The 27681-nt window shown below is 42.6% G+C and overlaps 3 protein-coding genes across 6 annotated transcripts; 2 read left to right on the top strand and 1 right to left on the bottom strand.

Moving 5' to 3' along the window:
* Nucleotides 1-482: 482 nt before the first annotated feature.
* tmem276a (transmembrane protein 276a) lies at nucleotides 483-5286 on the bottom strand. 2 transcript variants are annotated; one of them, XM_014170292.3, is made up of 4 exons: nucleotides 4022-5283; nucleotides 3037-3150; nucleotides 2350-2487; nucleotides 483-1658 (listed from the first exon to the last, which is right to left on the bottom strand). In XM_014170292.3, the coding sequence occupies exons 1-4, from the start codon at nucleotides 4416-4418 to the stop codon at nucleotides 1396-1398; spliced, it is 912 nt and encodes a 303-aa protein (XP_014025767.1). In that variant the 5' UTR covers nucleotides 4419-5283; the 3' UTR covers nucleotides 483-1395. The 2 variants fall into 2 exon arrangements, with proteins under 2 accessions (XP_014025767.1, XP_014025768.1); XM_014170293.3 differs by lacking the exon at nucleotides 3037-3150 and having other exon boundaries at nucleotides 4022-5286.
* A 2172-nt stretch (nucleotides 5287-7458) lies between these two features.
* Nucleotides 7459-14690, top strand: LOC106584705 (transcription factor PU.1). Its single transcript, XM_014170219.3, has 5 exons — nucleotides 7459-7711; nucleotides 9559-9652; nucleotides 9924-10123; nucleotides 11967-12129; nucleotides 13145-14690. Exons 1-5 carry the CDS (start codon nucleotides 7679-7681, stop codon nucleotides 13462-13464), a joined length of 810 nt encoding a protein of 269 aa, XP_014025694.1. The 5' UTR covers nucleotides 7459-7678; the 3' UTR covers nucleotides 13465-14690.
* Nucleotides 14691-15479: 789 nt separating this feature from the next.
* On the top strand, nucleotides 15480-27338 carry LOC106584748 (protein regulator of cytokinesis 1). 3 transcript variants are annotated; one of them, XM_045706414.2, is made up of 14 exons: nucleotides 15480-15722; nucleotides 16934-17066; nucleotides 17338-17460; nucleotides 17863-18096; nucleotides 19175-19345; nucleotides 21295-21444; nucleotides 21894-22041; nucleotides 22331-22467; nucleotides 22663-22758; nucleotides 22991-23137; nucleotides 23479-23589; nucleotides 23945-24058; nucleotides 24424-24594; nucleotides 26429-27338. In XM_045706414.2, exons 3-14 carry the CDS (start codon nucleotides 17350-17352, stop codon nucleotides 26498-26500), a joined length of 1662 nt encoding a protein of 553 aa, XP_045562370.1. In that variant the 5' UTR covers nucleotides 15480-15722; nucleotides 16934-17066; nucleotides 17338-17349; the 3' UTR covers nucleotides 26501-27338. The 3 variants fall into 3 exon arrangements, with proteins under 3 accessions (XP_045562370.1, XP_014025765.1, XP_014025764.1); XM_014170290.3 differs by lacking the exon at nucleotides 15480-15722 and adding an exon at nucleotides 16077-16218 and having other exon boundaries at nucleotides 24424-24520; XM_014170289.3 differs by lacking the exon at nucleotides 15480-15722 and adding an exon at nucleotides 16077-16218.
* The last annotated feature ends 343 nt before the right edge of the window (nucleotides 27339-27681 follow it).

Here is a 27681-nt window from a genome sequence, read left to right as displayed (position 1 = left end):
GGGAAACTAGAAAACAGGAACTATAGCAAAGACAGGCGCAAGGGAAAAACCACTGGTAGGTCTGATGAACAAAACAAACTGGCAACAGACAAACAGAGAACACAGATATAAATACACAGGGGATAATGAGAAGATGGGTGATACCTGGAAGGGGGTGGAGACAATCAAAGACAGGTGAAACAGATTAGGGTGTGACAACACCGGCCAATCCTAACGACAATGGGCCAATTGTGCTCCGCCCTATGGGACTCCCAATCACAGCCGGTTGTGATACAGCCTGGATTCAAACCAGCGAGTCTGTAGTGACGCCTCTAGGACTGAAATGCAGTGCCTTTAGACCGCTACGCCACTCGGGAGCCCAGATCTATACGATACATAGATCTGCCTCGGCCAGTATCACTGTCTCCTCTCACAGAGGGTCAGAGTCTGAATGGACCGGCTATCTTTTATTGTATAATAGTTACATTCACAACCACAGGAGCAACGGTTTGTATCATCATTTTATTTTTCAAAAATATCTTGATGGTACTATCATGATCAGTAAACTTCAAGAACATCAAAACATTTCCCATCAAATACAATCTTTTATCTTAATGCTCATGTTTTTTTTTTAATACACACAAAAGCAAACCTGCATACATACATACATACATTTTCTAAATCGACATTTACATATTTTGTTTTCAATGGGTACAAACAGTAAAACTACTACACGATTGCCCTTTGAAAATGTGAGAATACACATCCATATTATTTTAATAGCTATTTTAATAACTTAGCTAGGGGTATATCCTAACTTGGGACTTATGTCGAATTTTCACTTGGCCATACATTGATGTCAATGGGAGAGTAAGTGAAAAATAGACTCAAGTAGAAGTTAGAATTCGTCCCTTAAAGTTTGGCTATTATTGTTCTTCTGTGTTCTTTTATTTTTTTTAGAACCAGCATCAAAAGGTCAAAGGTACAGGAAGATATTTTAGGAGAGTAACTTCTCTCCTCTTTTAATAGCAAGCAATAACACTGAACAATTCATTATTGGACAAAAAATATAATTCTGTAACTGTTGACATTTTGGGTTTAAGGAGGAAGAGGACCGAAGAAAATAAGAACTGAATTTGTCTTCAGTAAACAGTCACCATCCGACCCCAACATATTCCCCTCCAGCTGGAGAGCCAGAGCCAACGTTTCTTTCTTTGTGCAGTCAGACATACAACACTGACAGATCCTTAGTCCCTGGGTAACGTCTCCTGTCCAGTCAGAACAGAAAAGCATCTCTTTTTTCATAGAAGAAACAAGACTTAGGAGGGATGAGAGTCCTGTCACTGGAAATTCTGTCAGACACTGAATGTCACACACTCCCGTGTTCAACTCAAATAGTACTTGATTTCCATGGTGTCACACACAGCCGTTCTCATGTCGGGGCTTGCGTTGCGGCCTCTCTACCATAGTGTGAGGGATGGGAGGGTAGAGGGAAGGAGCCAGGGTGCACAGGAAGCCGGCCAATAGGGTGAGACCTAGGCCCCCCCATGCGCAGAACATGGACCAACCGTATCCGTGACTGATGTCTTCTGGGATCCCATACATGTAGCGAGGATAACGGGACAGTTGGAAGTTGATCCCTGATACACATGTACACAGAGAGATGATACAGCATGTTCCTGATGGGACAGGGAGAGAGAGACACAAAGATGATATAGTATGTTCCTGATGGGACAGGGAGAGGGAGACAGGGAGGGAGAGAGAGAAAAGGGGGAGAGAGAGGAAGAGAGACAGAGAGAGTATATACAAGACTGTTTCATGCATTTATCGATGGTATTAGAATGACTTCTGAATTCCAAATCAAACCCTAGTCCCTACTCCCTAGCCACTCTTGCAGATATGAAAGGATTTGATAGGTGGAAGCACTATGGTGACATTCCCACCAAGCCAATCAGAGGGCAGGGTAGCCTAGCCTATCCTAGCATTTAGAGCGTTGGGCCAGTAACCAAAATGTTGCTGGTTCAAATACCTGATCAGACAAGGTGAAAAGTCTGTCGATGTGCTCTTGAGCAAGGCACTTAACCCTAATTTGCTCCAGGGGTGCCGTACTACTATGGCTGACCCTGTAAAACAACACATTTCACTGCACCTATCTGATGTGAGTATAGGGGCTAGAATAGAGGTAGATTCAGAATATGTCTGCCCAGTAGGATGATGCCTCACTCTTCATAACAAACACTTTAACCCCCCCCAGTGGTACTTCATGGTATTGCTATGTATTCTGCGTACATCATTTCTCATTCACCTCCTATGAGGAAGAGCAGTCCAGCTATGCAACGCATAGTGTGCGCGTGTTCTCTCAGAACTTACCTCCCATGAGAAACAGGAGTCCAGCTACGTACTGCATCAGGTCATGCTGCTTACAACAACCCAGAGCTCCGATCACCCAGCCAAACAGGATGATGGACACAGCCATGCCGATGAAACTGGCTGTCATTCTCTGCAGGTCTACACAGGGAGAGGAATTTGGGATGAAGAAATCAACATAGAATAAAATCATTTACTTTGCTGTGGTGGTGCCTATTTAGTTAGACTGAAGGGTTGGAATTACACATCGACTGTTGAGGGTGCTCAATGTCTCTTGGGAGTAATTGATGTCAATATCTTTGACAATTGTGGGAGGGCCCACATTGATATTTCAATTCTAATGGATGGGGGAAGGACTGATTTGGATAACACATGATATGGATAGTCCATCTGTAGATGCTCTACAGAATAGCAGTAAAATTTCAAATAACTATCTACTAACCCTTACCTTAACCCTTATTCTAAACCAAACCCTAACCTTAGTAAGCAGTTGCTTATAAACAGATAGTATGGCTATCCGGACTATCAACAAACTATGTAAATAAAGTGTGACCCAGATGTGTTATGGGGGTTTCCCAGCCACCCCTTAACCCCTCTGTATTTCCAACCAACCAGGCGCCATTTTGTAGGCGCTTTCTAATTCCCCAGATAGAGATGGAGATTGAAAAAGGGGTTATTATGGTAACTTACGGAGTGCATGCCACTCATCCTGACCAATAGTCTTGGTTATATTGATGCTTAGATGTCTGGGGAGGGCTAAAGAAGAGTAGTAGTATTTTATTGGTGTGCAGCGTTGAACCAAACCTGCAGAGTAGGAATAAAAACAACACATAGTTTCAATGTGTTCAGGGCTCTCTTGGAAAATAGATTTGTTTAAATCTCAATGTGACTCCCTGTTTAAATAAAGGTTAAATAAAAAATGAAGAGGCCATATTGAAATGAGAAATATTTTTGCATATGTAGCCTACCTGATAAAAAATTAAATGACTAGCAGCATGAACCATAGTTTCACCACATATATTCACATTCAGTGTTAATATGCAGTGTTTTTTTCATTGGCCTATGGTCTTAGTTGCAGCTCTGTAGTCTGTAGCCTATAGGTTTAACTCCAAAAACACCAAACAGACAAGTGGGGCCTATTCTAGTACAATATGACCCCATGAACACACTGACACAACGTTGAGATGACACAAAAAAATCAAGCGTCAACATTTGTGTCACATTGGTGCGTTTTGGGGCGGCAGGTAGCCTAGTGGTTAGAACGTTGGGCCAGTAACCGAAAGGTTGGTTGCTGGTTCGAATCCAGAGCTGACATGGTAAAAATCTGTCGTTCTGCCCTTGAACAACACTGTTCCCCGATAGGCCGTCATTGTAAATATGATTTTGTTCTTAACTGACTTGCCTAGTTAAATAATGGTTAAAAATACAATAAATTAGTCACTGTGTTACGACATGATGGATGAAAAGCCGTGTTGTTGTTGCTGCGTAGGCCTTGAATGTGGGCGGACCGCTAGATCAGCTCCTCGGAGAGCACCTCATGCAGAGCTCAAATTCCGATGATTCGCTCTATTCACCACATCAATGAGCATAAATACGCCTTGTAAACAGACTATAACGCCACTGACATTTTATATATAAACAATATATTGTGTGTGACGTGATCAAATGATGACACCTTTAAAGATGAGATCCTCTGTCTCCAGGTCGAATCCCTCTCGATGACATTTCCTCCACAGCCCGGAGATGGTGGAGTTGTACTGCCGACTGCAGAGGGACTCCATGGCCGGGGCAGGGGGCAAAAAGTGCCGCTTAGCCCGCAGGAGGACTCCTCCACTCGACCCTTTCCTCTCCACGTTATTCTCCTTCGGTAGCATGCGTAGTGGTAGATTCTGGTTGGAGATATAGATGAATCCAGGGTCGTTTCTTTTGTTGGAATAATTCTTACAACGTTCCTTGTGTCTTCTCGCATCCGTCTCGTACCAATTGTCAGTACATATTGCGACTGCTATGAGCCCCAAGGCGCAAAAAGACAAAAACAGTCCAGCCACCGTCAATGTCCTCATAGCAGACATGATGTTCCACGGTGTGCGGTTTAGAAGAGAGGGTTCCAGCTGCCTGGATAATTCCTTCCCCTGGACAGCAATCAATGGTTCGTGAGGGGGGATGTCGTCGCTCTCTGCCGCAGCATCAAGATTATAATACTGTGATGACCGTGTAACGATATAATCCTAGGCCATTATTGACAACAGATCACAAATACTATCGTTAATTGTCCCAGCACGACCAAATACCAGTAAACATTACGTTGTATAAAATTGTAAAAAAGCATTCGGTGATTATATCAGGACGGGCCTGTATTTTGGTTCATTTCTCTCTTGCTGTGGGTCTGTCCAATATTGCTCGAGGGATTTATTAGCGAGTCCACTTGTCGATGCCAGCAGATGGAGACAGAGCAAACATTTGATAATAATGCATGAGCCAACACAATATAATTGTATGTTCACTGTCCATATAGTCAAATAAATAAAGTACGAGATAGAGTTTACAGTACATTCTAACAGAATAGTGTTAGGACTGATACCCAAACAACTCAGCACATCGCCACCCTTCAGGTAGCCATGTTTGTTTCTCTCCACCCTTCAGGTAGCCATGTTTGTTTCTCTCCAACCTTCTGGTAGCCATGTTTGTTTCTCTCCAACCTTCTTGTAGCCATGTTTGTTTCTCTCCAACCTTCTGGTAGCCATGTTTGTTTGTCTCCAACCTTCAGGTAGCCATGTTTGTTTCTCTCCACCCTTCAGGTAGCCATGTTTGTTTGTCTCCACCCTTCAGGTAGCCATGTTTGTTTGTCTCCAACCTTCAGGTAGCCATGTTTGTTTCTCTCCAACCTTCTGGTAGCTATGTTTGTTTCTGTGGGGCTGTCTGGAGATGAGCTGTGTTGTGTTTGTTTGGTGGTTGGTGAGTCTGGTTGCCATGGCTCCTGCAACACTTGTGTCTTTGAGTCATGAGAGAAAGAGAGAGACATATAGGGGTTTTCTCTTACTGACCTCATCCTGTGTTTTCCATGATTTAAGACAAATTATTCATCCAAAATGGCACCCTATTCTCTATATAGTGCACTACTTTTAACAAATGCCCTATTGCTCGTGGTCAAAAGTAGTGCATTATACAGATGTAGGATCTTAATTTGAGCCAGTTTGCTACAAAAGGATAATAATCCTGCAGCAACAGGAAATGTGAATTATTATGTGAATTATAATTATTGGACATATTTGTAGAGGTTGATACATTTTTTGTAAGGAAAAATCAAGTCTGAAATTTTAAAGTGGAAATTCCAAATTTCAGAAGCATTTTTAAACCTCAAATACACTACAATTTTTAAAATGTCCTGCATTGCAGGAAGGATCTCCTGCAACAGGATCAAATTAAGATCCTACATCTGTACAGGGAAAAGGTTGCCATTGGGGACTGAGACAGGGCCCTGGTCAAACGAAGCCCTCTAAGAGTGCCTATGGGTTCTGGTCAAAAGTAGTGCACTGTATAGGGAATAGGGTGCCATTGAGTACTGAGAGACAGTTGCTGTGGAGATGTTTTAAGAGTTGTCTAAGAGAGAGACAGTGTTCTCTGCAGATCTAACAGACTTCCTGCAGTGACAAGAAAATACACTCCAACATGTCGGGGAAAAAACACAACAATCTTCACACATTGGCATTAATAGGAGGTTCTGTTACTGATGATACTAACCTCTTGTTTAATAAAGCAGATTTTTACAAAAATATAGTTTAAAAAAATAAATAATCTGGGGTCAAAAAAGAACCAATATAACAACAGGCCTGAGGCCAGCAATATGTTACAACTGTCCAAAACAAAACACTGTGTTTCCACCAATCATGAGAATAATGATGTCTTGCTGTACCATCACGTACGTAAGTATACAATTCAATCCATGCATCTTGGTTCCCAGGCATCTTTGTGTTGTGGTAGCTTGCAGTTGTTTTTCTCATTGTCATGACTCATGTATTTAATAAGGAATTGAATCTGTTAGTTCAATCACAGTTCCTCATTTAAGAGAGTGTGTGTATATGTATGTATGTATGTATGTATGTATGTATGTATGTATGTATGTATGTATGTATGTATGTAGAAACTGGGCTTCTTCAGACTGACTAGTTTCAGCAGAAAGGTCTTTGTTTCTGGACATACTGAGCCTGTAATCAAACCCACAAATGCTGATACTCAACTAGACTGAAGAAGGCCAGTTTTATTGCTTCTTTAATCAGTACAACAGTTTTCAGCTGTGCTAACATAATTGCAAAAGGGTTTTCTAATGATCAATTAGCCTTTTAAAATGATAAACTTGGATTAGCTAACACAACGTGCCATTGGAACACAGGAGTGATGGTTGCTGATAATGGGCCTCTGTACGCCTATGTAGATATTATATTAAAAATAATCAGTTTCCAGCTACAATAGTCATTTACAACATTAACAATATCTACACTGTATTTCTAAACAATTTGATGTTATTTTAATGGACCAAAAAATTGTTTTTCTTTCAAAAACAAGGACATTTCTAAGTGACCCCAAACTTTTGAACGGTAGTGTACATACAGCCTAGTAATGGTAATATAACACGCAGACCTTTATGCTTTTATTCACTGTGTTAATACAATACATTTCTCTGTAGCGCTATGTGTCACTGTGTCACCGTGTCACTTCCTCCAATGTATTATATAGGACAGGACCTTTAATTAAAAAAAGGGAACAAGCGCTTTTGCCAACTTCACTTTTGGTTTAGACTTCTCTCAAAACTCTTCAACAATAACCTCTTATCTAAGTCAATGCTTTAAAGTATTTACTGACAATACCGTTACAAAGAATATCACTGTTATATACAGTAGGTCTGCTATAACTCTCCCACAAGTAAAAACATGTTTTATGTTCAATTATTTTAGTGCATTTACCAGATATAATAGTTAAAATCCTGAAAGATAGGTTGACTCATTGTTTAAAATCTTGGCAGAAAAAACAGTGAGACCAAACCCATGAATGTGAATATGATTGGTTCACATCCTCTGACAAATCAGCAACTGTCAGGAATTAGATAAAGGTGATAGAAGTGGAAGTAGAGTAATGGTGTTGTTTTAATGCTCTCAGCATTGTTTTTCAGCTCTGTTTGATCTGATAGTTGTCAACTGTAACATTGTATTCAAACTAAAAAGGATTTCAATCAAAATTCAAGGGAATTAAATCAAAGGATATTTCTCAGTTATTTCATGAATGTAACTGTGTTTTTTAAGAGCTAAACGCACAAGGGTTTTCTAAAGTCATCTTCATGCATAGGATGGAAAGCTACATCATTTCATCTGTAAGTATTTTGTGTGTGATCTTTTGTGTGTTGCAAATGTGGCTGAGAAATGTGTTAAAAGTACATGTGAAATATGCCAAAACATGGGTTTTGATTTTGTTAAATATATAATAAACTTTGTATTTATATCCAATGAGATGTGTATTACATTATACAATTGGCCCAGCGTCGCCCGTGTTTGGCCGTCATTGTAAATACGAATGTATTCTTAACTGACTTGCCTTGTTAAATAAAGTTTAAATAAATAAAACATATATATATACATATTATATACACACTACCGTTCAAAAGTTTGGGGTCACTTAGAAATGTCCTTGTTTTTGAAAGAAAAGTACATTTTGTGTCCAGTAAAATAACATCAAATTAATCAGAAATACAGTGTAGACATTGTTAATGTTATAAATGACTATTGTAGCTGGAAACGGCTGATTTTTTTAAATGGAATATCTACATAGGTGTACAGAGGCCCATTATCAGCAACCATCACTCCTGTGTTCCAATGGCACGTTGTGTTAGCTAATCCAAGTTTATAATTTTAAAAGGCTAATTGATCATTAAAAAACCCTTTTGCAATTATGTTAGCACAGCTAAAAACTGATGTACTGATTAAGGAAGCAATAAAACTGGCCTTTTGAGTATCTGGAGCATCAGCATTTGTGGGTTCAATTACATTAGAGCGTCTAATTTGAAAAAACAGACGCCTCACAAGTCCTCAACTGGCAGCTTCATTAAATAGTACCCTCAAAACGCCAGTCTCAACGTCAACAGTGAAGAGGCAACTCCGAGATGCTGTCCTTCTAGGCAGAGTTCCTTTGTCCAGTGTCTGTGTTCTTTTGCCCATCTTTTCTTCTTATTGGCCAGTCCGAGATATGGCTTTTTCTTTGCTACTCTGCCTAGAAGGCCTGCATCCCGGAGTTTCCTGTTCTCTGTTGACGTTGAGACTGGTGTTTTGCAGGTACTATTTAATGAAGCTGCCAGTTGAGGACTTGTAAGGCATCTGTTTCTCAAACTAGACACTCTAATGTACTTGTCCTCTTGCTCAGTTTACATTTACATTTAAGTCATTTAGCAGACGCTCTTATCCAGAGCGACTTACAAATTGGTGCATTCACCTTATGCACCAGGGCCTCCCACTCCTTTCTATTCTGGTTAGAGGCAGTTTGCGCTGTTCTGTGAAGGGAGTAGTACACAGCGTTGTATGAGATCTTCAGTTTCTTGGCAATTTCTCGCATGGAATAGCCTTCATTTCTCAGAACAAGAATAGACTGACGAGCTTCAGAAGAAAGTCGTTTGTTTCTGGACATTTTGAGCGTGTAATCGAACCCACAACTGCTGATACTCAACTAGTCTAAAGAAGGCCAGTTTTATTGCTTCTTTAATCAGAACTACAGTTTTCAGCTGTACTAACATAATTGCAAAAGGGTTTTCTAATGATCAATGATCTTATTAAAATTATAAACTTGGATTAGCTAACACAACGTACCACTGGAACACAGGAGTGATGGTTGCTGATAATGGGCCTCTGTACGCCTAGGTAGAAATTCCATAAAAAAATCAGCCGTTTCCAGCTACAATAGACATTTACAACATTAACAATGTCTACACTGTATTTCTGATCAATTTGATGTTATTTTAATGGACAAAATTATTTAAAAAAATTCAAAAACAAGGACATTTCTAAGTGACCCCAAACTTTTGAACGGTAGTGTGTGTATATATATATATATATATCACTAGTAAGATATGTACTCAGCCTACAGTATATAGAATTACCCATTCTTTGAAACACATCATCTTTTGCAATCTGACTTCATTTTTGACATGTATGAGATCTTTCTTTCCCAAAGGCATCTGAAGAAATAATCTCATATGATCCCGAGAATTATCGACCACCAGTAGAGTTGTACTCATATCTCACCAATGTTGGAGAACTTCACGATGGTGGGTGGAAAAAACACACTATGAATATGGTGATAAAGCTTCACCCGTTAAATACTGAATAGCTGTCCGATAAGGTTGGGATCAATTCAATTCAGTCAGTTTAGCAAGTAAACAATTGAAATTCCAATTGTCCTCATTGAAAATAAATTACGGTAACACGTTACTTAAAGCCTGACAGTAAAATGCTTTTTAACTAGTTGTAAGCATGTATGAGCCTTTATAATGTCTTATATCAATGCTTATAATATGTTATGTCTCTCTTATGGTTTAGAACACGGTTGGGACTACCACTCTGACAGAGGCATGCACCAGAGTGACTTGTTGGAAACTCCCTCACAAGAGAGTCACCTGACAGAGCTCCAGAGTGTCCATTCCCAACAACTCCTCCACCCCTATCGCTACCCCGATACCGACACCCTCCATCTACCACTAGTAGACCCAGGACTGGGACCCCTAACCCTATCCCCACAGGTTAGTCCAACTCTAGTAGACCCAGGACTGGGACCCTTACCCATCTCCCCACAGGTTAGTCCAACTCTAGTAGACCCACGACTGGGACCCCTAACCCCACAGGTTAGTCCAACTCTAGTAGACCCAGGACTGGGACCCCTAACCCTAACCCCACAGGTTAGTCCAACTCTAGTAGATCCAGGACTGGGACCCCTAACCCCACAGGTTAGTCCAACTCTAGTAGACCCAGGACTGGGACCCCTAACCCTAACCCCACAGGTTAGTCCAACTCTAGTAGACCCAGGACTGGGACCCCTAACCCCACAGGTTAGTCCAACTCTAGTAGACCCAGGACTGGGACCCCTAACCCCACAGGTTAGTCCAACTCTAGTAGACCCAGGACTGGGACCCTTTCCCATCTCCCCACAGGTTAGTTCAACTCTAGTAGACCCAGGACTGGGACCCCTAACCCCACAGGTTAGTCCAACTCTAGTAGACCCAGGACTGGGACCCCTAACCCCACAGGTTAGTCCAACTCTAGTAGACCCAGGACTGGGACCCCTAACCCCACAGGTTAGTCCAACTCTAGTAGACCCAGGACTGGGACCCCTAACCCCACAGGTTAGTCCAACTCTAGTAGACCCAGGACTGGGACCCCTCACCCTAACCCCACAGCTTAGTCCAACTCTAGTAGACCCAGGACTGGGACCCCTAACCCCACAGGTTAGTCCAACTCTAGTAGACCCAGGACTGGGACCCCTAACCCCACAGGTTAGTCCAACTCTAGTAGACCCAGGACTGGGACCCCTAACCCCACAGGTTAGTCCAACTCTAGTAGACCCAGGACTGGGACCCCTAACCCTAACCCCACAGGTTAGTCCACCAACCGCTGGGCTGTGGATAGTCTAGGCTATACCTCAGTTACTCAACCTCCTTATTGAGACATGATCTGAGGCACTGCAGTGAGTGGGGGAGGAAAGCCTGATCAAATCCAACTGTACAATGCAACCGTTAAATCAAATATGTATAGGAGAATTGGCTTTGGAGGCTATAGGAGAATTGGCTTTGGAGGCTATAGGAGAATTGGCTTTGAGGGCTATAGGAGAATGGCTTTGGAGGCTATAGGAGAATGGCTTTGGAGGCTATAGGAGAATGGCTTTGGAGGCTACAGGAGAATGGCTTTGGGGGCTATAGGATAATGGCTTTGGGGGCTATAGGAGAATGGCTTTGGGGGCTATAGGAGAATGGCTTTGGAGGCTATAGGAGAATGGCTTTGCATTTATGATAAGAAGTGAATCCCCACAGAATGATGTAACAAAAAATCAGTCTCTAAAGCATTTGGCCTGGACTTCATTTACGACTGTCTGTCCATTGTGCTATTGGCAATTGCTTTTAGATTATATTTAGTTGACCTTCCACTACTTCCTCTTTCAGTGAGATGCCGGCCCATTTTGTCATTTTCAAAGTAAGACAATCCAACAGTCTCTCGGGCCAGTCTACTAAGCAACGGTTATTTATACAGGAGATGTGTAGGTGATCACCAAATCACAGAGTAATCAAAGCAAACACAATACTAAGCCTACAGAATCAAAATCTTGTTTTTTTAACCCTGCATTGTTGGGCTCATAAGCAAGCATTTCACGGTTAAGTCTACATCTGTTGTGTTCGGCGCATGTTGACAAATACAATTTTATTTGAAATATTTAGATTTCAGTGGGCCTGCCTAGATAAAGAGTGTTTCCATACTTTCATCCAGAACTTGTGCTCAAAATGGCTCCCCAATGTGTGCTATATGTCATATAGATGCTAAATAAAACATACAATATAACCATCCATCAAATGATCTGTCCATTCTTCTCCACAGATGCCTTATTGCAGCCGTACAGTGTATTACCATCAGCAACCTCCTGTGTCCCCTAGCCGCTACTGCTCAGAGGAGGAGGGACCTGGGGGCCACAGCCCCACCCTGGAGGTGTCTGAGGGAGAGGAGGACTACGGAGACCATATCCCCTCTGGGGGAGACTCCAGTAAATCCTGACTAACTGACTGATTGATTGACTGTCTGACTGATTGACGGAGTGACTGACTGACTGATTAACTGACTGTCTGGTTGACTGACTGATTGTCTGACTGACTGAGTGATCTGACTGATTGACTGACTGATTGTCTGGCTGACTGATTGATTGTCTGGCTGACTGATTGACTGACTAATTGCCTGACTGACTGATTGGCTGACTGACTGATCTGGCTGACGGATTGGCTGACTGACTGATTGACTGACTAATTGACTGACTGACTGATTGACTGACTGGCTGACTGACTGATTGGCTGATTGGCTAACTGATTGCCTGACTGACTGATTGACTGATTGACTGACTAATTGTCTGTTTGACTGACTGATTGACTGATCTGGCTGACTGACTGATTGACTGACTGATTGACTGATATGGCTAATCTGGCCCACTTCTGGACCATAATTCTGACTGGGCCGTAATACCTGGTAGATGTGGGCTGGATTTGGGCCATAATAGTTTTGTTGTCTGGGTAGAGTCCTATTCCGTACAAGGATCACTGTCAATGCAAAAGATTTACTCTCATAATTATAATCCAAAAATAACCAACAATACATTTTAACCGGAGTATGGGCATGTGGAAACGAGTGGGTGTGTCGAAAGGAGTGGGCGTTTTGAAAGGAAGCAGCTAATTGGTCAGATATTACTGCTCTGCCTAACCCACTCTGCGTTTTAGCTAACCCTAAAACTTTTCTTAACCCTAATTATCCTAACTCGCTGCGTTAATCCTCCTTACCTGCTTCGTAAGTTCTCCTAACCAGCTACGAAAAGTCAATTCTGACATAAACTGTATACCATCTAGTCAAAACCTCTAACCTATAGCAGAGTGCTTTTGACGCACCCACTCCTTTCCACACGCCCACTACTCCGGGGTGCAGCTACCCTTAGTTGAAAATGGAGAAATTATGAGAAAATGGAATCCCATATGAATTCCTTATCTCCAATATCCCAACGATATCTCCCTATCCAGGTAGCAAGAGGAAGATCCGTCTGTACCAGTTCCTGCTGGATCTGCTGAAGAAAGGAGACATGAAGGACAGCGTGTGGTGGGTGGAAAGAGAGAAAGGTATCTTCCAGTTCTCTTCTAAACACAAGGAGACTCTGGCCAATCGATGGGGCACGCAAAAAGGAAACAGGAAGAAGATGACCTACCAGAAGATGGCCAGGGCCCTGCGGAACTACAGCAAGACGGGAGAGATCAAAAAGGTCAAGAAGAAACTGACCTACCAGTTCAGTGCAGAGGTACTGAGGAAAGTCTCAACTACAGAGAGGAGGCACTTCCCTCACTAAGGATACCAGAGATTGTTTATGTAATGCCTCTTTATACAGGCATACAGGGTTTAGGTCTACCCTCACTGATATGCAGTGCAAATAGGACAATCAAAAATCTAATTTCATTGGTCACATACACATGTTTAACAGATGTTATTGCGGGTGTAGCTAAATGCTTGTGTTTCTAGCTCCAACAGTGCAGTATTATCTAACAATACACAACAATACATACCAACCTAAAAGTTTTAATGACTTTTCCCTGTTCACCCACAACTGCGTGGCCAAACACGACTCCAGCACCATCATTAAGTCTGCTGACGACACAACAGCGGTAGGCCTGATCACCGACAACGATGAGACGGCCTATAGGGAGGAGGTCAGAGAACTGGCAATGTTGTGCCAGGACAACAACCTCTCCCTCAATGTGAGCAAGACAAAGGAGCTGATCGTGGACTACAGGAAAATGCGGGCCGAACAGGCCTCCATTAACATTGATGGGGCTGTAGTGGAGCGGGTTGAGAGTTTCAAGTTCCTTGGTGTCCACATCACCAACAAACTATCATGGTCCAAACACACCAAGACAGTCGTGAAGAGGGCAGGACAAAACCCTTTCCCCCTCAGGACACTGAAAAGATTTGGCATGGGCCCCCAGATCCTCAAAAGGTTCTACAGCTGCACCATCGAGAGCATCCTGACCGGTTGCATCACCGCCTGGTATGGCAACTGCTCGGCATCTGACCGTAAGGCGCTACAGAGGGTAGTGCGAATAGCCCAGTACATCACTGGGGCCAAGCTTCCTGCCATCCAGGACCTATATAATAGGCAGTGTCAGAGGAAAGCCCATAAAATTGTCAGAGACTCCAGTCACCCAAGTCATAGACTGTTTTCTCTGCTACCACACGGCAAGCGGTACCGGAGCACCAAGTCTAGGACCAAAAGTATCCTCAACAGCTTCTACCACCAAGCCGTTAGACTGCTGAAATTTTTTTTTTTAATCGCCACCGGACAATTTATATTGACACCCCCCGACTCGGTACCGGTGCCCCTGTATATAGCCTCGTTATTGTTATTCTAATTGTGTTACTTTTTATTATTACTTTTTATTTTAACCTACTTGGTAAATATTTTCTTATTCTTGAACTGCACTGTTGGTTAAGGGGTTGTAAGTAAGCATTTCACGGTAAAGTCTACACTTGTTGTATTCGACGCATGTGGCAAATAAAGTTTGATTTGATTTGACTGTCTACTGTAATTCTATGTCAATCACATTTAAAATGATACTCCAGAGAAAATCAGGTAGCCCTAAACGTGTTTATGTTTCGACTTAATTCAACATGTTGTCACGTTCTGCGTTGCATCATCTTGCTCCCGACTCTCTATCTTTGTGTCTGTGAAGGAAAAAAGCTATAAACTATATGCTTTGCAAATGTTGCACTTCTTAGAAAATCAGTGAGTGGATTGGAGATGGATCATAACCCCAAACAATGGAAACACTAGTCTATCCTGAGTAAAGACAATGGAAACACTAGTCTATCCTGAGTAAAGACAATGGAAACACTAGTCTATCATGAGTAAAGACAATGGAAACACTAGTCTATCCTGAGTAAAGACAATGGAAACACTAGTCTATCCTGAGTAAAGACAATGGAAACACTAGTCTATCCTGAGTAAAGACAATGGAAACACTAGTCTATCCTGAGTAAAGACAATGGAAACACTAGTCTATCCTGAGTAAAGACAATGGAAACACTAGTCTATCCTGAGTAAAGACAATGGAAACACTAGTCTATCCTGAGTAAAGACAATGGAAACACTAGTCTATCCTGAGTAAAGACAATGGAAACACTAGTCTATCCTGAGTCAAGACAATGGAAACACTAGTCTATCCTGAGTAAAGACAATGGAAACACTAGTCTATCATGAGTAAAGAAGGAGCAGAGGAGTGACAGTGTAACCGATGTGAAATGGCTAGTTAGTTAGCGGTGGTGCGCGGTAATAGCGTTTCAATCAGTGACGTCACTCGGTTTGAGACCTGAAGTGGTTGTTCCCCGTGCGTTGCAAGGGCCGTGGCTTTTGTGGCGCGATGGGTAACGATGCTTCGTGAGTGTCACTTGTTGATGTGTGCAAGGGTCCCTGGTTCGAGCCCAGGTTGGGGCGAAGAGAGGGACTGAACGTTACAACAGCATTCATTCTTTTACTCTGTTATCATGTTCTGCCTTCAACCTCCTCATTGGTCCGATCACTTCAATAGATGATAAAAAGGGAACCAATCTCAGGTCAGTTTTGGGGTGTAGGCCTATACTGGTTTGGAAACAGTTCTGAAACAAAGGGTATGGCAGGTCTTAATTCCTTTTAGTTTCATTTAGAGTGTAAGTTACAGTAGTTAGTTAGTGCCTCAACAGTAATGCATAGGCTTATAGACATATATTCAAATAAAAATGACTATTCATATTATAACTATGGCAGCTAATATATGTTATTTTCAGGTAATAAAATATTCAGCTAGGATTGCTGTCCCCCAAAAACAAAAATCAAAGGTGAGCTCTTCAAGTCGTCAAACGCTGTGGCCACGCCCACAGAAAGCAGTTTATTGACGTATTCTCCATATCGGCCAATAGAAAGCGAGGCAATGTTTCGGTGCAAAATTTGAACAGTCGCAGACGGAAAACGACGCTTGGACACAGACAGCAATCTTTCATTTGTTGTATTGTGTTAAAACCGACGTATTTAGTTAAGGCAACATTTTCGGTGGAACGTAACCATGAGGAGGAGGTTAGTCCCCCAAAATTGTGTGTGGGTTGCTGTCTTTGCTTGTTGTTTACGTTAGCTAGCTAACTAATAATGAGACCTAGCTAACATAGCATACCAAGCAACGTTATATAAATGAATATTGGCACACAATGCTGCAGTAGCTAACGTTACCTGTCGGTAATAACTAACATTAGTTACGCTAACGTTACTACTGTACTACCTAAATAGATAACTTTATCTGGCTAGCTAAGTTGGGCTACACGTCTGGCTAGCTAGCTAACTAAGCGTTTGGTAATCGCCTTGGTTTGATATTAAAATGACAAGCTGCCATAACTAGCTAGCTAACGTTACTGTAAAATATGTAAAGAGGAGCTAAACATGTTTTTAAATACAGTGGCTAGCTTAACTAGATGGACTGTTTTGGCAAGCCAATAACGTAGTCGACTAACCTGTTTAGCCTGCCAAGAGGAATGTCAATCAACCAGCTAATGATCAGACAAAATGTCCATGACAACTCTTGGCTACAGTAACGTTAGCTACGTGTCACCTGACACCTTCGAGAACCTACTCAGCTCAGTTACTCTGTTGATCAACAACAAGCTCTGCAATGCACACAAAATAATCCATGGAGAGTGTGAACCTGATCTGTACTCTTTCCTGTAGTTGCAGGCTGCAGCATTCATAACACATTTATGTGACATGCTTTCACCTGCTTAATTAAAAATGTCCTGTACAGTGAAGTCCATGCGGCAGAATCTGTAGCATGTCTGAATCGAGCCCTGAACCAGTTGAAGGACATCTGGGAAGAAATAGGCATTCCAGAGGACCAGCGACTACAGAGGACTGATGTAGTCAAGAAACATATCAAAGTGAGTTTGGGTTCATTCCAAAAGATAATTATTAAGGTAGTTTGCTAGCCTGCTACCAGATCTGTTTGTGCTGTCTTGTGGCTTACTAAACTCCCTTGGTCATTGCCATGCGTTGTTGTGACAATGAACATAGTAGTTGACAAATGGCAAGACAGTACAAAATGAGCTGGAGCCAGGATGGTAATTCACTTATTAACCAGTGGAATGTATTTTGACCTGTGTGTGTGTGTGTGTGTGTGTGTGTGGTGTGTGTTCTATTCTATTCTACTAGGGCTTGCTGGACATGATGATCGCTGAGGAGGACAGTTTAAGGAAGAGATTGATGAGCAGCATAGAGTCCTGTCGCAAAGAGCTGGATGTTCTGTGCACTGAGCTTCAACTATCCCCCTTTGAGGTCCACTTCTCTCTTGACTTGAGTTAAGCTTATTCCCTCTAGCTACTAATGGAGCAATGACCCTTAGGAGTGCAGCTCCAGATTTTTGTATTTTGAGGTCACAAACTCATGAAAAATATGTGTTTTTCTGTCTTTTAGAATCCAAATTGGAACGCGAAATATTGTTACAATAAAGATATTTTACTTGTATCTTTTGCTATGTGACCTGGATTTTTTAAACTATAGAAATGAAGGATTCTAGCTTTATTACCTCAAATATTTTTCATTGTGCTCCTGAATCTTCCAAATTATGCTCACATGTGCTGCTTGTAGAAAAAGGTCAGTGTAGAGCCATGTGTTACTTCATTATCCTAATGTTTCATCTTGTTAATATTCCTTTCAACCATCTTGATGTGTCTATAGGAGGACGAGGGGAGGACGATGCTGCAGCTGGAGAAAGACATTCGGTCACGGCTGGAGGTGATGATGAAACAGAAGAGTCAGAGAGTTAAAGAGCTGAAGACTCTGTACAAGCAGGACCGGGAGCTGTGTGACATCATGTGTTCAGTTCCCTTCTGTATCGACCTGGACTCTGTCCCATCGCTGGAACAGTTGGACAGCTACCACTCCTACCTGAACGATCTCACTAAAGAGAAGGTATGTCTGCATCATCCTTCATGGTGTTCATACATATCCATTTTTTTCTTGGTCAGTTTGTGGTTAGCGGCAGGTAGCCTAGTAGTTAATGGTGTTGGGCCAGTAGCCGAAAGGTCGCTGTTTTGAATCCCTAAGCTGACTAGGTTAAAAATCTGTCTGTGTCCTTGAGCAAGGCACTTAACCAGTTAATTGTTCCTGTAAGTCGCTCTGGATAAGAGCGTCTGCTAAATGACTAAAATATAAATGTAAAATGAACAATTTATGGCCCTAAGAATGGTATGATGTACAATAGACAGGAAAGGGGGCCTGTCACTTAAGCACAGCAAACCCAATATCCACAGATTTATTTTAGATTAATTTGAGAATTGCAGCGCTGTATGTTTGAAGAGGCATGAAGTGATACAATTCGGATGCATATTTAATAGTGCTGAGCGATTAACCAACATTTCTGTAATTTTTTTGTTTTTTAAACACCAAATTGACTGACATGGGTTCAATTATTTTAATTCCATTTCGTTATATAATTTTTTTCTATGAGCTTAGTTTTTCTGGGTTGACATGGTTACAAAAGTTCTGCGGTTGTGAGGCCGGTTGGACGTACTGCCAAATTCTCTAAAACGACGTTGTAGGTGGCTTATGGTAGAGATTAACATTAAATGATCTGGCAACAGCTCTGGTGGACATTCCTTGCAGTCAGCATGACAATTGCATGCTCCCTCCAAACTTTAGACATCTCTGGCATTGGGTTGTGTGACAAAACTGAACATGTTAGAGTGGCCTTTTATTGTCCCCAGCACAGGGTGCACCTGTGTAATGATCATGCTGTTTAATCAGCTTCTTGATATGCCACACATGTAAGGTGGATGGATTATCTTGACAAAGGAGAAACGCTCACTAACACGGATGTAAATACATTTGCGCACAACATTTGAGAGAAATAAGCTTTTTGTGCATATGGAACATTTCTGGGATCTTTATTTTCAGCTCTTGAAACACTTGACCAACACTTTACTTTTATATGTTCATTCAGACAATCTTTGTGTAAGTTAAGATTTATGCTCTCCATTGTATGTTCCAGGATCGTCGCCACGGTGAGTTTGTGGGTATCAGGCGTCAGATCATTTTGTGTATGGAGGAGCTGGACCAGCTGCCAGACACCAGCTTTGAGAGGGACGTGGTGTGTGAGGACGAGGAGGCCTTCTGTCTGTCCAGCGACAACATCACAGCTCTCCAACTGCTGCTAGGACAGGTGGGACCTGGGCATACAGCGCTTTCATGTACATTCACCATTTTCTCTAATTTTGTGTCAGAATGCTTCATTTATTTAAAGATGTGCCATATTGAGTACAATGGCGCAGGAGAAGAGGCTGACGTTCTACGTGTCCCCAACCTATTGTTTTTTTGTTGTTTTTTTTGCATTGTTTAACTTATTTGTTTTACTTATTTTGTGCGTAATGTTGCCGCTACTGTCTCTTATGACCGAAAATAACTTCTGGACATCAGGACTGCGATTACTCACCACGGACTAGCAGAATCCTTTTTTTCCTTTAACGAGTCAGACGTGAATGATATACTGCTTTCTCGGGAACAGGCCCAGATCCCCATGATTTGCGTGAAGAGGAGGCAGAGAAAAAGGGGCCAGAGGGCGGGCTGCCTTTTGGAGAATTTGTAGGCGATCGAATAAACCCCCACTTCCTTCCATTCTGCTAGCAAACGTGCAATGTTTGGAGAATAAAATCAATGAACTACGAGGAAGATTAAACTACCAACAGGACATTCAAAACTGTCATATCTTATGCTTCACGGAGACGTGGCTGAATGACGACACTATCAACATACAGCTGACTGGTTATACGCTGTACCGGCAAGATAGAACGGCGGCATCTGGTAAGACGAGGGGATCCTCAACACGGCCCCTCGGGGTGCGTTCTCAGTCCCCTCCTGTACTCCCTGTTCACTCATGACTGGATGGCCAGGCACGACTCCAACACCATCATATAAGTTTGCCGAGGACACAACATTGGTAGGCCTGATCAACGACGAGACAGCCTATAGGCAGGAGGTCAGAGACCTGGCCGTGTGGTGCCAGGACAACAACCTTTCCCTCAATGTGATCAAGACAAAGGAGATGATTGTGGACTATAGGAAAAAGAGGACTGAGCACGCCCCCATTCTCATTGACGGGGCTGCAGTGAAGCAGGTTGAGAGCTTCAAGTACCTTGTCGTCCACATCACCAACAAACTAACATGGTCTTAGCACACCAAGACAGTCGTGAAGAGGGCATGACAAAACCTATTCCCCCTCAGGAGACTGAAAAGATTTGGCATGGGTCCTCAGATCCTCAATGTTCTACAGCTGCACCATCGAGAGCATCCTGACTGGTTGCATCGCCGCCTGGTATGGCAACTGCTTGGTCTCCGTCCGCAAGGCACTACAGAGGGTAGTGAGGACGGCCCAGTACATCACTGGGGCCAAGCTTCCTGCAATCCAGGACCTCTATACCAGGTGGTGTCAGAGGAAGGCCCTAAAAATTGTCAGACTCCAGCCGCCCTAGTCATAGACTGTTCTCTCTGCTACAGCATGGCAAGTGGTACCGGATCGCCAAGTCTAGGTTCTAAACAGCTTCTACCCCCAAGCCATAAGACTCCCGAACATCTAATCAAATGGCTACCCAAACTATTTGCATTGCCCTCACCCCCTTTACACCGCTGCTACTCTCTGTTATCATCTATGCATAGTCACTTAATAACTCTACCTACGTGTACATATTACCTCAACTAACCGGTGCCCCCGCACATTGACTCTGTACCGGTACCCCCCCCTGTGTATAGTCTCGCTATTGTTATTTTACTGCTGCTCTTTAATTGCGTGTTACTTTTATTTCTTATTCTTATCTGTATTTTTTTAACTGCATTGTTGGTTAGGGACTCGTAAGTAAGCATTTCACTGTAAGGTCTACACTTGTTGTATTCGGCGCATGTGACTAATAAAATGTTGATATTGTAAGAGCAATTTCTGACTGTTTTTAGGCTTGCGTTGTTTTAGTTTAAACTTTCTCTTGGGATGTTTTCACTCTCGTTGGGTGGTATTTGATACATCTACATAACGATCAGATAAATGTTTACAAATGTAACACAGAAGCCCATTTGTCCATCAAAACAACACCTGACCATACTTTATTGTTGTGTTATTCTCAGCTGGAGGATCGTAAGACGGAGAACGAGCTAGTGTGTAGCTCCTACCGCACTAAGATCCAGGAGCTGTGGGAGAGGCTGCAGGTGCCCCAGGAGGAGAGGGATGGCATGTCAGATCACATGGGCCAGTCCAGGAAAAAGAACATGGATGCTGTGAGTTTAACATTTAAGGTTGTAAAAAATTCTGGTGACTTTCCCAAAATTCTACATTTTTCCAGAAATTCTGGTTGGAGGATTCCGGTTTTCCTGCTTATTCCCTCCTGATTCCAGGAATCTTCCAACCAGAATTTCTGGAGAACTAGGGAATTATGGGAAAGTTACTGGAATTTTGCAACCCTACACAATTCTTGTTTGGTAGGTCTGTAAAGTGGAAACAATGTGGTGGAACCTCCAGCACTACGCTATACCTATCCAGCCCCTTATTACAATTTTTAAACGTTTTGCATTTGCAAGGACTGCCTTTTAGAATGCCTATGACAAACCCTAGGTCCGACTTTATTTAACATGTGTAATGAATACTTTGGGAAATCTTACTCAGCCGAGTGAATGTTCTGAATTGAGTGAATCATTAAGTTTTTGTTTGTTTTTATTTCTTCCCCCAGTTACAAGCTGAGTGCCGACGTCTGGAGCAGCTGAAGATCAAGAACATGAGGAATGTGATAGAAGACATCAGGGCTGAGGTGGCTCTGTTCTGGGAGAGGTGTTACTACAGCCTGGAGCAGAGACAAGCCTTCACACCCTACTATGGTGGTCAGTTGTTGTTTGTAAATACAGTATCGTAGTATGTGTTTTGATTGGAATGTACTACTGGGTTACGAATGTAATGTACCGGGTGGTGTTCATTTGGTACATCATAGAAAAACGTTTTGCAACTGAACCCCCCCCCCCCAAAAAAAAATGGTGTTTCTTATTAGACAATAGTCCAGGTAGTACCCACCTTTGTCAGTTGTCTTCCATTTTGGTGACTACTGAACATGTGAACACATGTCCTCTACTAAAATTGCTAGATAAATGATAAACTGATACTTTATTCCCTCAGATGACTACACTGAGGAGATGCTGAACCTACACCAGGAGGAGCTCCTCAGTCTGAAGAAGCACTACGAGGACCACAGGGAGCTGTTTGAAGGAGTAACCAGGTGGCAAGACAGCTGGACTCTGTTCCTACAACTGGAGGTGAGCACTTTTTGTTGTTGTTGTGAGGAATATGAATTCAAATCTTTAATCTCAGTATGTTTTGTGTATATTGTGACATCACCTTACATCTGTCATCACGCTGAACCCCACCCTTCACTTTTCCACTGACTCATGAGTTTCAGGTGTGTTTCTCAAGTAACTGTATTTGTCAAGACATGGTTGAATTCTCCACAGAAAAAGGCAACGGATCCTTCTAGATTTAACAACCGAGGAGGGAACCTTCTTAAAGAGGAGAAGCAGAGGGCTGACCTGCAGAAAAGCCTGCCAAAGGTGAGGCTAAGTAGTGTTTTTTATTAAAAAAAAATGAATCAGATTGTAATGTTAATTGGTTATTTCTCTACCCACAGGCTCTCTGACCTGAATAGCTGGCCTGTTTTTCTTTATGTAGCCTATATCTTTAGGATTTATCTTGGTTCTATATTTCTGTGTTTTTATTGTGACACCTCAGGATCCATTAAAGAGGGGCACATTAACTTGAAGCATGTTCTCTCATGTGTTCCAGTTGGAGAAGAGCCTGAAGACCCAGATAAACCTATGGGAGGAGGAGCAGTACAGAGAGTTCCTGGTTAACGGACAGCGCTTCCTCCAGTATGTACAGGAGCAGTGGGAACTACTGCGGCTGGAGAAGGAGAGGGAGAAGAATGAGAGAGTAAGATGAGACAGACGGCCCTGTTTCAATGCTTTTCGATGAGACAAACAGCCCTGTTTGGGTGCTTTTAATGTGCTTCCTTCCTCCCTTTTAGGCAATCACTGATCTCACTTGATTAGATAGACATTGATGAGATTGAAATCAAAGTCTCCTCGGCACAGCTTTCACTAATCATGTCATAATCAGATCAGTGATTTATTCTAGGAAGAGTGGGGAGGGGGGGAAAAGGTTGCGATTCAAACAGACAAATCTTAACTACGAAGGACTATTTCCAGTGTTTCCTAGTAAAGAGTGAATCTGGTTCCAATGAGAATACTGACTGTGATCTGTGAAACAAACAGCAACTGAAGAAGAACCAGCAGATCGAACAAGACCTGCTATATGGTACTGCTCAACGAACCCCCTCCAAAAGACGCCTTGCAGAGACACCTACGCCCGGCAAAGCAAGAAAGGTAAACCAGTTGATTTGACACCAATGAGGAAGGGGGGGGCGGTACTGTGGTATTATTTAAGATACTCTTTGAAGAGGTAGGGTTTCCAGAAGATGGGCAAGGGACTCTGCTGGCCTAGCTTCAGGGGGAAGCTGGTTACACTATTGGGGTGCCAAGACAGAGAAGCGCTTGGACTGGGCTGACTGGGTGGGAGGGCAAAGAGACCAGAGGTGGCAGAACAGATTGATCGGCTTAGGATGTAGGGTTTGAGCAGAGCCTGAAGGTAGTGAGGGGCAGTTCCTCCTCAACAACCATAATGTCTAGTCTGGGTTGAAAACGGAGCAATGTGTGAATTGTCCTTTTCTCCTTTCCCCAGCTGAATGCCACAAGCAGTATGTCCAGTTCTACTCCTAACAGCACTTTACGCTCTGCCTTCGGAGGAACCATGTGCCAGTCCCCGGTCCTCAGACCACCCATGTCTGCCAGCAAGGTTAGTCCCCGGTCCTCAGACCACCCATGTCTGCCAGCAAGGATAGTCCCCGGTACTCAGACCACCTACGACTGTCAGCATGGTTAGTCCCCGGTCCTCAGACCACCTACGACTGTCAGCATGGTTAGTCCCCGGTCCTCAGACCACCTACGAATGTCAGCATGGTAGGATCATCACCGACAGTGTTTTGTTTTTCCTTGTCATCTCATAATGATCCAGTCTAAATAACATCCATGTTGAGTCAGTTGAAGAGGGAAACATGGTGACAACATGACTCATACATGCTTAAAACAAGTAACAGACCCTATTATACCTGTCTGCTTACAGAGAACACTAACACCCCCCCCCCCCCCCCCCCCCCCCAGATTCCTCTGAGGACCCCTGGTCGTGTTGGAAGAACCCCCCGCACAGTGGAACGCAACAAGGAGAACATCTCCCACCTGAACGGCACGGCTCTGAGCGGTGTGTTAAGAACCCCTGCCTCACGCTGTAACATCACCGTTAACTCTGTGGCCAGCACCTATTCGGAATTTTCGGTAATTTCCCTAGGTCATCACCTACCGGCCAATCATAAACCCAGCAACACACAATCCAGTCAGAGATGTATGTCTGTACAGTGAGAGAATTGCACCAGTCTTATACACTTAAAGGAAAGATTCACCCATTTTCGATGTTGTTTTTGTGCATCTCTGAGTTGATGTTCTATCGATTCCTTGGGTCATTTCATGTGTATCTGAGTTATTGGTGTTCAAGCAGGCAGAAATCCATCCTGTATTATCGTACCACAGTGATAAAGTCTCTCTCTACACTGGAAGTTAATAGGAATACGACGTTTAGATCGTTAAAACGTCGATCATACATGTCAGATTTCAATACTGGCCGATGTCAAACCTCGGGAAGATGTCTTCTATCCAATGAGACATTGATCATATTTTTTTGGCGATATTCTTTATCGGGCTCCCGAGTGGCGCAGCTGTCTAATGTACTGCATCTCAGTACAAGAGGTGTCACTACAGTCCCTGGTTCGAATCCAGGCTGTCACACATCTGGCTGTGATTGGGAGTCCCGTAGTGCGGTGCACAATTGGCCCAGCGTTGCCGGGGTAGGCCGTCATTGTAAATACGAATTTGGTTCTTAACTGACTTGCCTAGTTAAATAAAAAAATACATCAATGTGTAATTTTAGAGGGTCTAGCACATTTTTCCTATTTGTCTGCCGGGCTGCATTACTTGTTGCCAGAGATATTATTGAATAAAGGACCATATAACGCCCCACCCAGCAGACTGCTGACCAATCGCGTCACGTGGTTGCTAAATTAATCGTCAACGCAATCTCAATGTCAGTGTATATGGCTGGAAATGTGCCTATTTTCCTCGAAAGTACATAATGTCACGATATATTACATATGGCAAGTTAATTCTCTCATCTCGGAAAAGATTTGTAATGTACAAAGTACAAATGCCGTTGTGAATGTTAGATTCCACTCTGAGGCGCATCGATCTGCAGGTTGAACATGGTGAGATTGTAGACTCCTAAATTGATAGCTGTAAAATCGCCTAAACAAACTGCACTAACTAGCTACGTTACATGCTGATCTTGTCTTTGGTATTAATGTGTGTAGCTACATTTGCTAGCTAGCCAACCAGCCCATAGAGCATTGCATTGTGGATTTTGTTGTCGACTTTAGCTGCAACAGATTTCCAATGTTTCTACCAACCTTATTATAACACCAAAATTAAACACTTGTTCTCACATATTAGTGTTATAAGTTGCGCAGCAGTCTAAGGCACTGCTAGAGGTGTCACTACAGACCCTGGTTCGATCACAACCGGCCGTGATCGGGAGTCTCATAGGATTTTGTCAACATTGAATCCACCGCCATTACCAGGTCTGTATGAATGGACATTTTTATTTAACATCGTAACAGTGAGGCTCACCATGCTAAGTTGCACCTACTTTTCAGCTTTGACTAACGGAGTGCAACCGAGAGCCTGGTCCGGTTCGTTTGGCCTAACCATCTTGTGAGGAACAATATTCACATTTTTATTGACGATCAAACGTACACTGTTGAACTGGGCTGTGTTGCTGGGTTTTCATGTTGACTTTAAACACAAGGTTTTTGGTTAAACTATTGTCACCCAGCCATGTTATTCTGTGTCTTCTATCCTTCACATTTATAATAAACTTCTGGGGGTTTTTTGCACACTGCATGGGAAGTTAAAGGGATGTTCCATTCAAAACAAATCTATATTTTTCCACTTACCTTCTCCAAGACAGATTTTCCTTCCTGTGTTCTTGTGTTTTGTCCTCATGTAATGTGCAGGACCAGTATGTATGCTTCTGTATTAGTATCTTTATTCTCCTCCACAGCGAGATCTCTCAAAAGCTTCCAAATCTAACGTCAAGACAGGACATCTGAATTCTACTGACACTCGTCTCTGAGCTGAAGGATCAGACAGAACCACACCTGTCCCTGAATCATCTGAGTTTCACGGTTTCTGTCCTGGTCCATTTCTGCATGTCCAGATGAAGGAAATCTGTTAACACCTACTGAATGTAACTGCAATGATATCAGAACAGAAACTTGCACGTCTCTCAGCTCAAATGTTCTTCTAGCTCTGCTGAGGTTTCACTTGTTGTGATCCTGAATCCTCCATCTCTGAACTACTGCTGTAATCCTGAATCCTCCATCTCTCTGAGGGGCTCTGAGCTACTGCTGTGATCCTGAATCCTCCATCTCTGAGCTACTGCCGTGATCCTCCATCTCTCTGAGGGCTCTGAACCTGAATCCTCCGTCTCTCTGAGGGCTCTGAACTGTACTTTCTGGCCTCAAGTCTTCCAGTTTTATCACCGTTTATATTGTCTGTGTCCCATTTCTACATGTCTAGATGGAGATGTCAACACCTACTGAATGTACTGAACTCATACTCTACTCATTTGTCAGAAGATTTGTATTATATTCTTTCTTCTTGATTTTTAAGCTTCTCTGATCTATGAGCTGAATGAAATGTTGGGAGGACTTGCTAGACCTATGGAAAAACAGTTTTCATTAAACGTTTAACATCCTTTCTATAACACTCCAATGATTAAAAAAAAATTCTCCATGTTGGTACTTAATATTCTTATGAGGGCTTGTAGCAAATAATGATCATTGACTTTACACTACATTTAAATAGTCACCTTTTCCATTTTTTGGGGGGGGGTACCAATGTGACATCACATTGTCAAACTCCTTGACTGTTGGTGATTTGCAAACCGTAATTAAATGTTTCCAAATGAGCATCTATTTCTGTTGTCTTAATGTTTTTACAGTATTATTGTGAATGCAAGTGAAAAAGTCAAGGCAACGGGGTGAAAATGTTTACTTGCAAATCAATAATCCATCATATCTTTTGAATCTATATTCTGATGGAGTAAAACCCATGGCTGTGTTCATAAACGGACTGCCACACTTGTTTTGTTTCAAAATGTTCTGCTACGGTGTGCCCTACTGAACATGACCCAGTAAAAGTTCACTATATTGCTGCACATTTATCTCCATAACTTCTCAGCGGTATAATGGTATTTTCCTATTAAGCCGACATCTGCAGCGTTTACCGTGAATGCGATCTCTGCTCACACGG

The sequence above is a fragment of the Salmo salar genome, chromosome 23 (genome assembly GCF_965601325.2).
Source record: "Salmo salar chromosome 23, fSalSal1, whole genome shotgun sequence".
NCBI lineage: Eukaryota > Metazoa > Chordata > Actinopteri > Salmoniformes > Salmonidae > Salmo > Salmo salar.
The sequence above is the reverse complement of the archived record's forward strand: the minus strand, read 5'-3'. Positions and strand labels throughout refer to the sequence as shown.

Excerpts from the sequence above, each read along its gene's own strand:
- tmem276a (XM_014170292.3), bottom strand. The coding sequence starts at position 4,418 with ATGTCTGCTATGAGGACATTGACGGTGGCTGGACTGTTTTTGTCTTTT. Across the intron at positions 3,151-4,021 it reads AGAGGATCTCATCTTTAAAG|GTTTGGTTCAACGCTGCACA; the intron begins GTGTCATCATTT and ends CCTACTCTGCAG. Across the intron at positions 1,659-2,349 it reads ACTCCTGTTTCTCATGGGAG|GAACATGCTGTATCATCTCT; the intron begins GTAAGTTCTGAG and ends CTGTCCCATCAG.
- LOC106584705 (XM_014170219.3), top strand. The coding sequence starts at position 7,679 with ATGCATAGGATGGAAAGCTACATCATTTCATCT. Across the intron at positions 7,712-9,558 it reads AAAGCTACATCATTTCATCT|GCATCTGAAGAAATAATCTC; the intron begins GTAAGTATTTTG and ends TCTTTCCCAAAG. Across the intron at positions 9,653-9,923 it reads TGTTGGAGAACTTCACGATG|AACACGGTTGGGACTACCAC; the intron begins GTGGGTGGAAAA and ends CTTATGGTTTAG.
- LOC106584748 (XM_014170289.3), top strand. Across the intron at positions 21,445-21,893 it reads GGAAAAAGAACATGGATGCT|TTACAAGCTGAGTGCCGACG; the intron begins GTGAGTTTAACA and ends TTCTTCCCCCAG. Across the intron at positions 22,468-22,662 it reads CTCTGTTCCTACAACTGGAG|AAAAAGGCAACGGATCCTTC; the intron begins GTGAGCACTTTT and ends AATTCTCCACAG.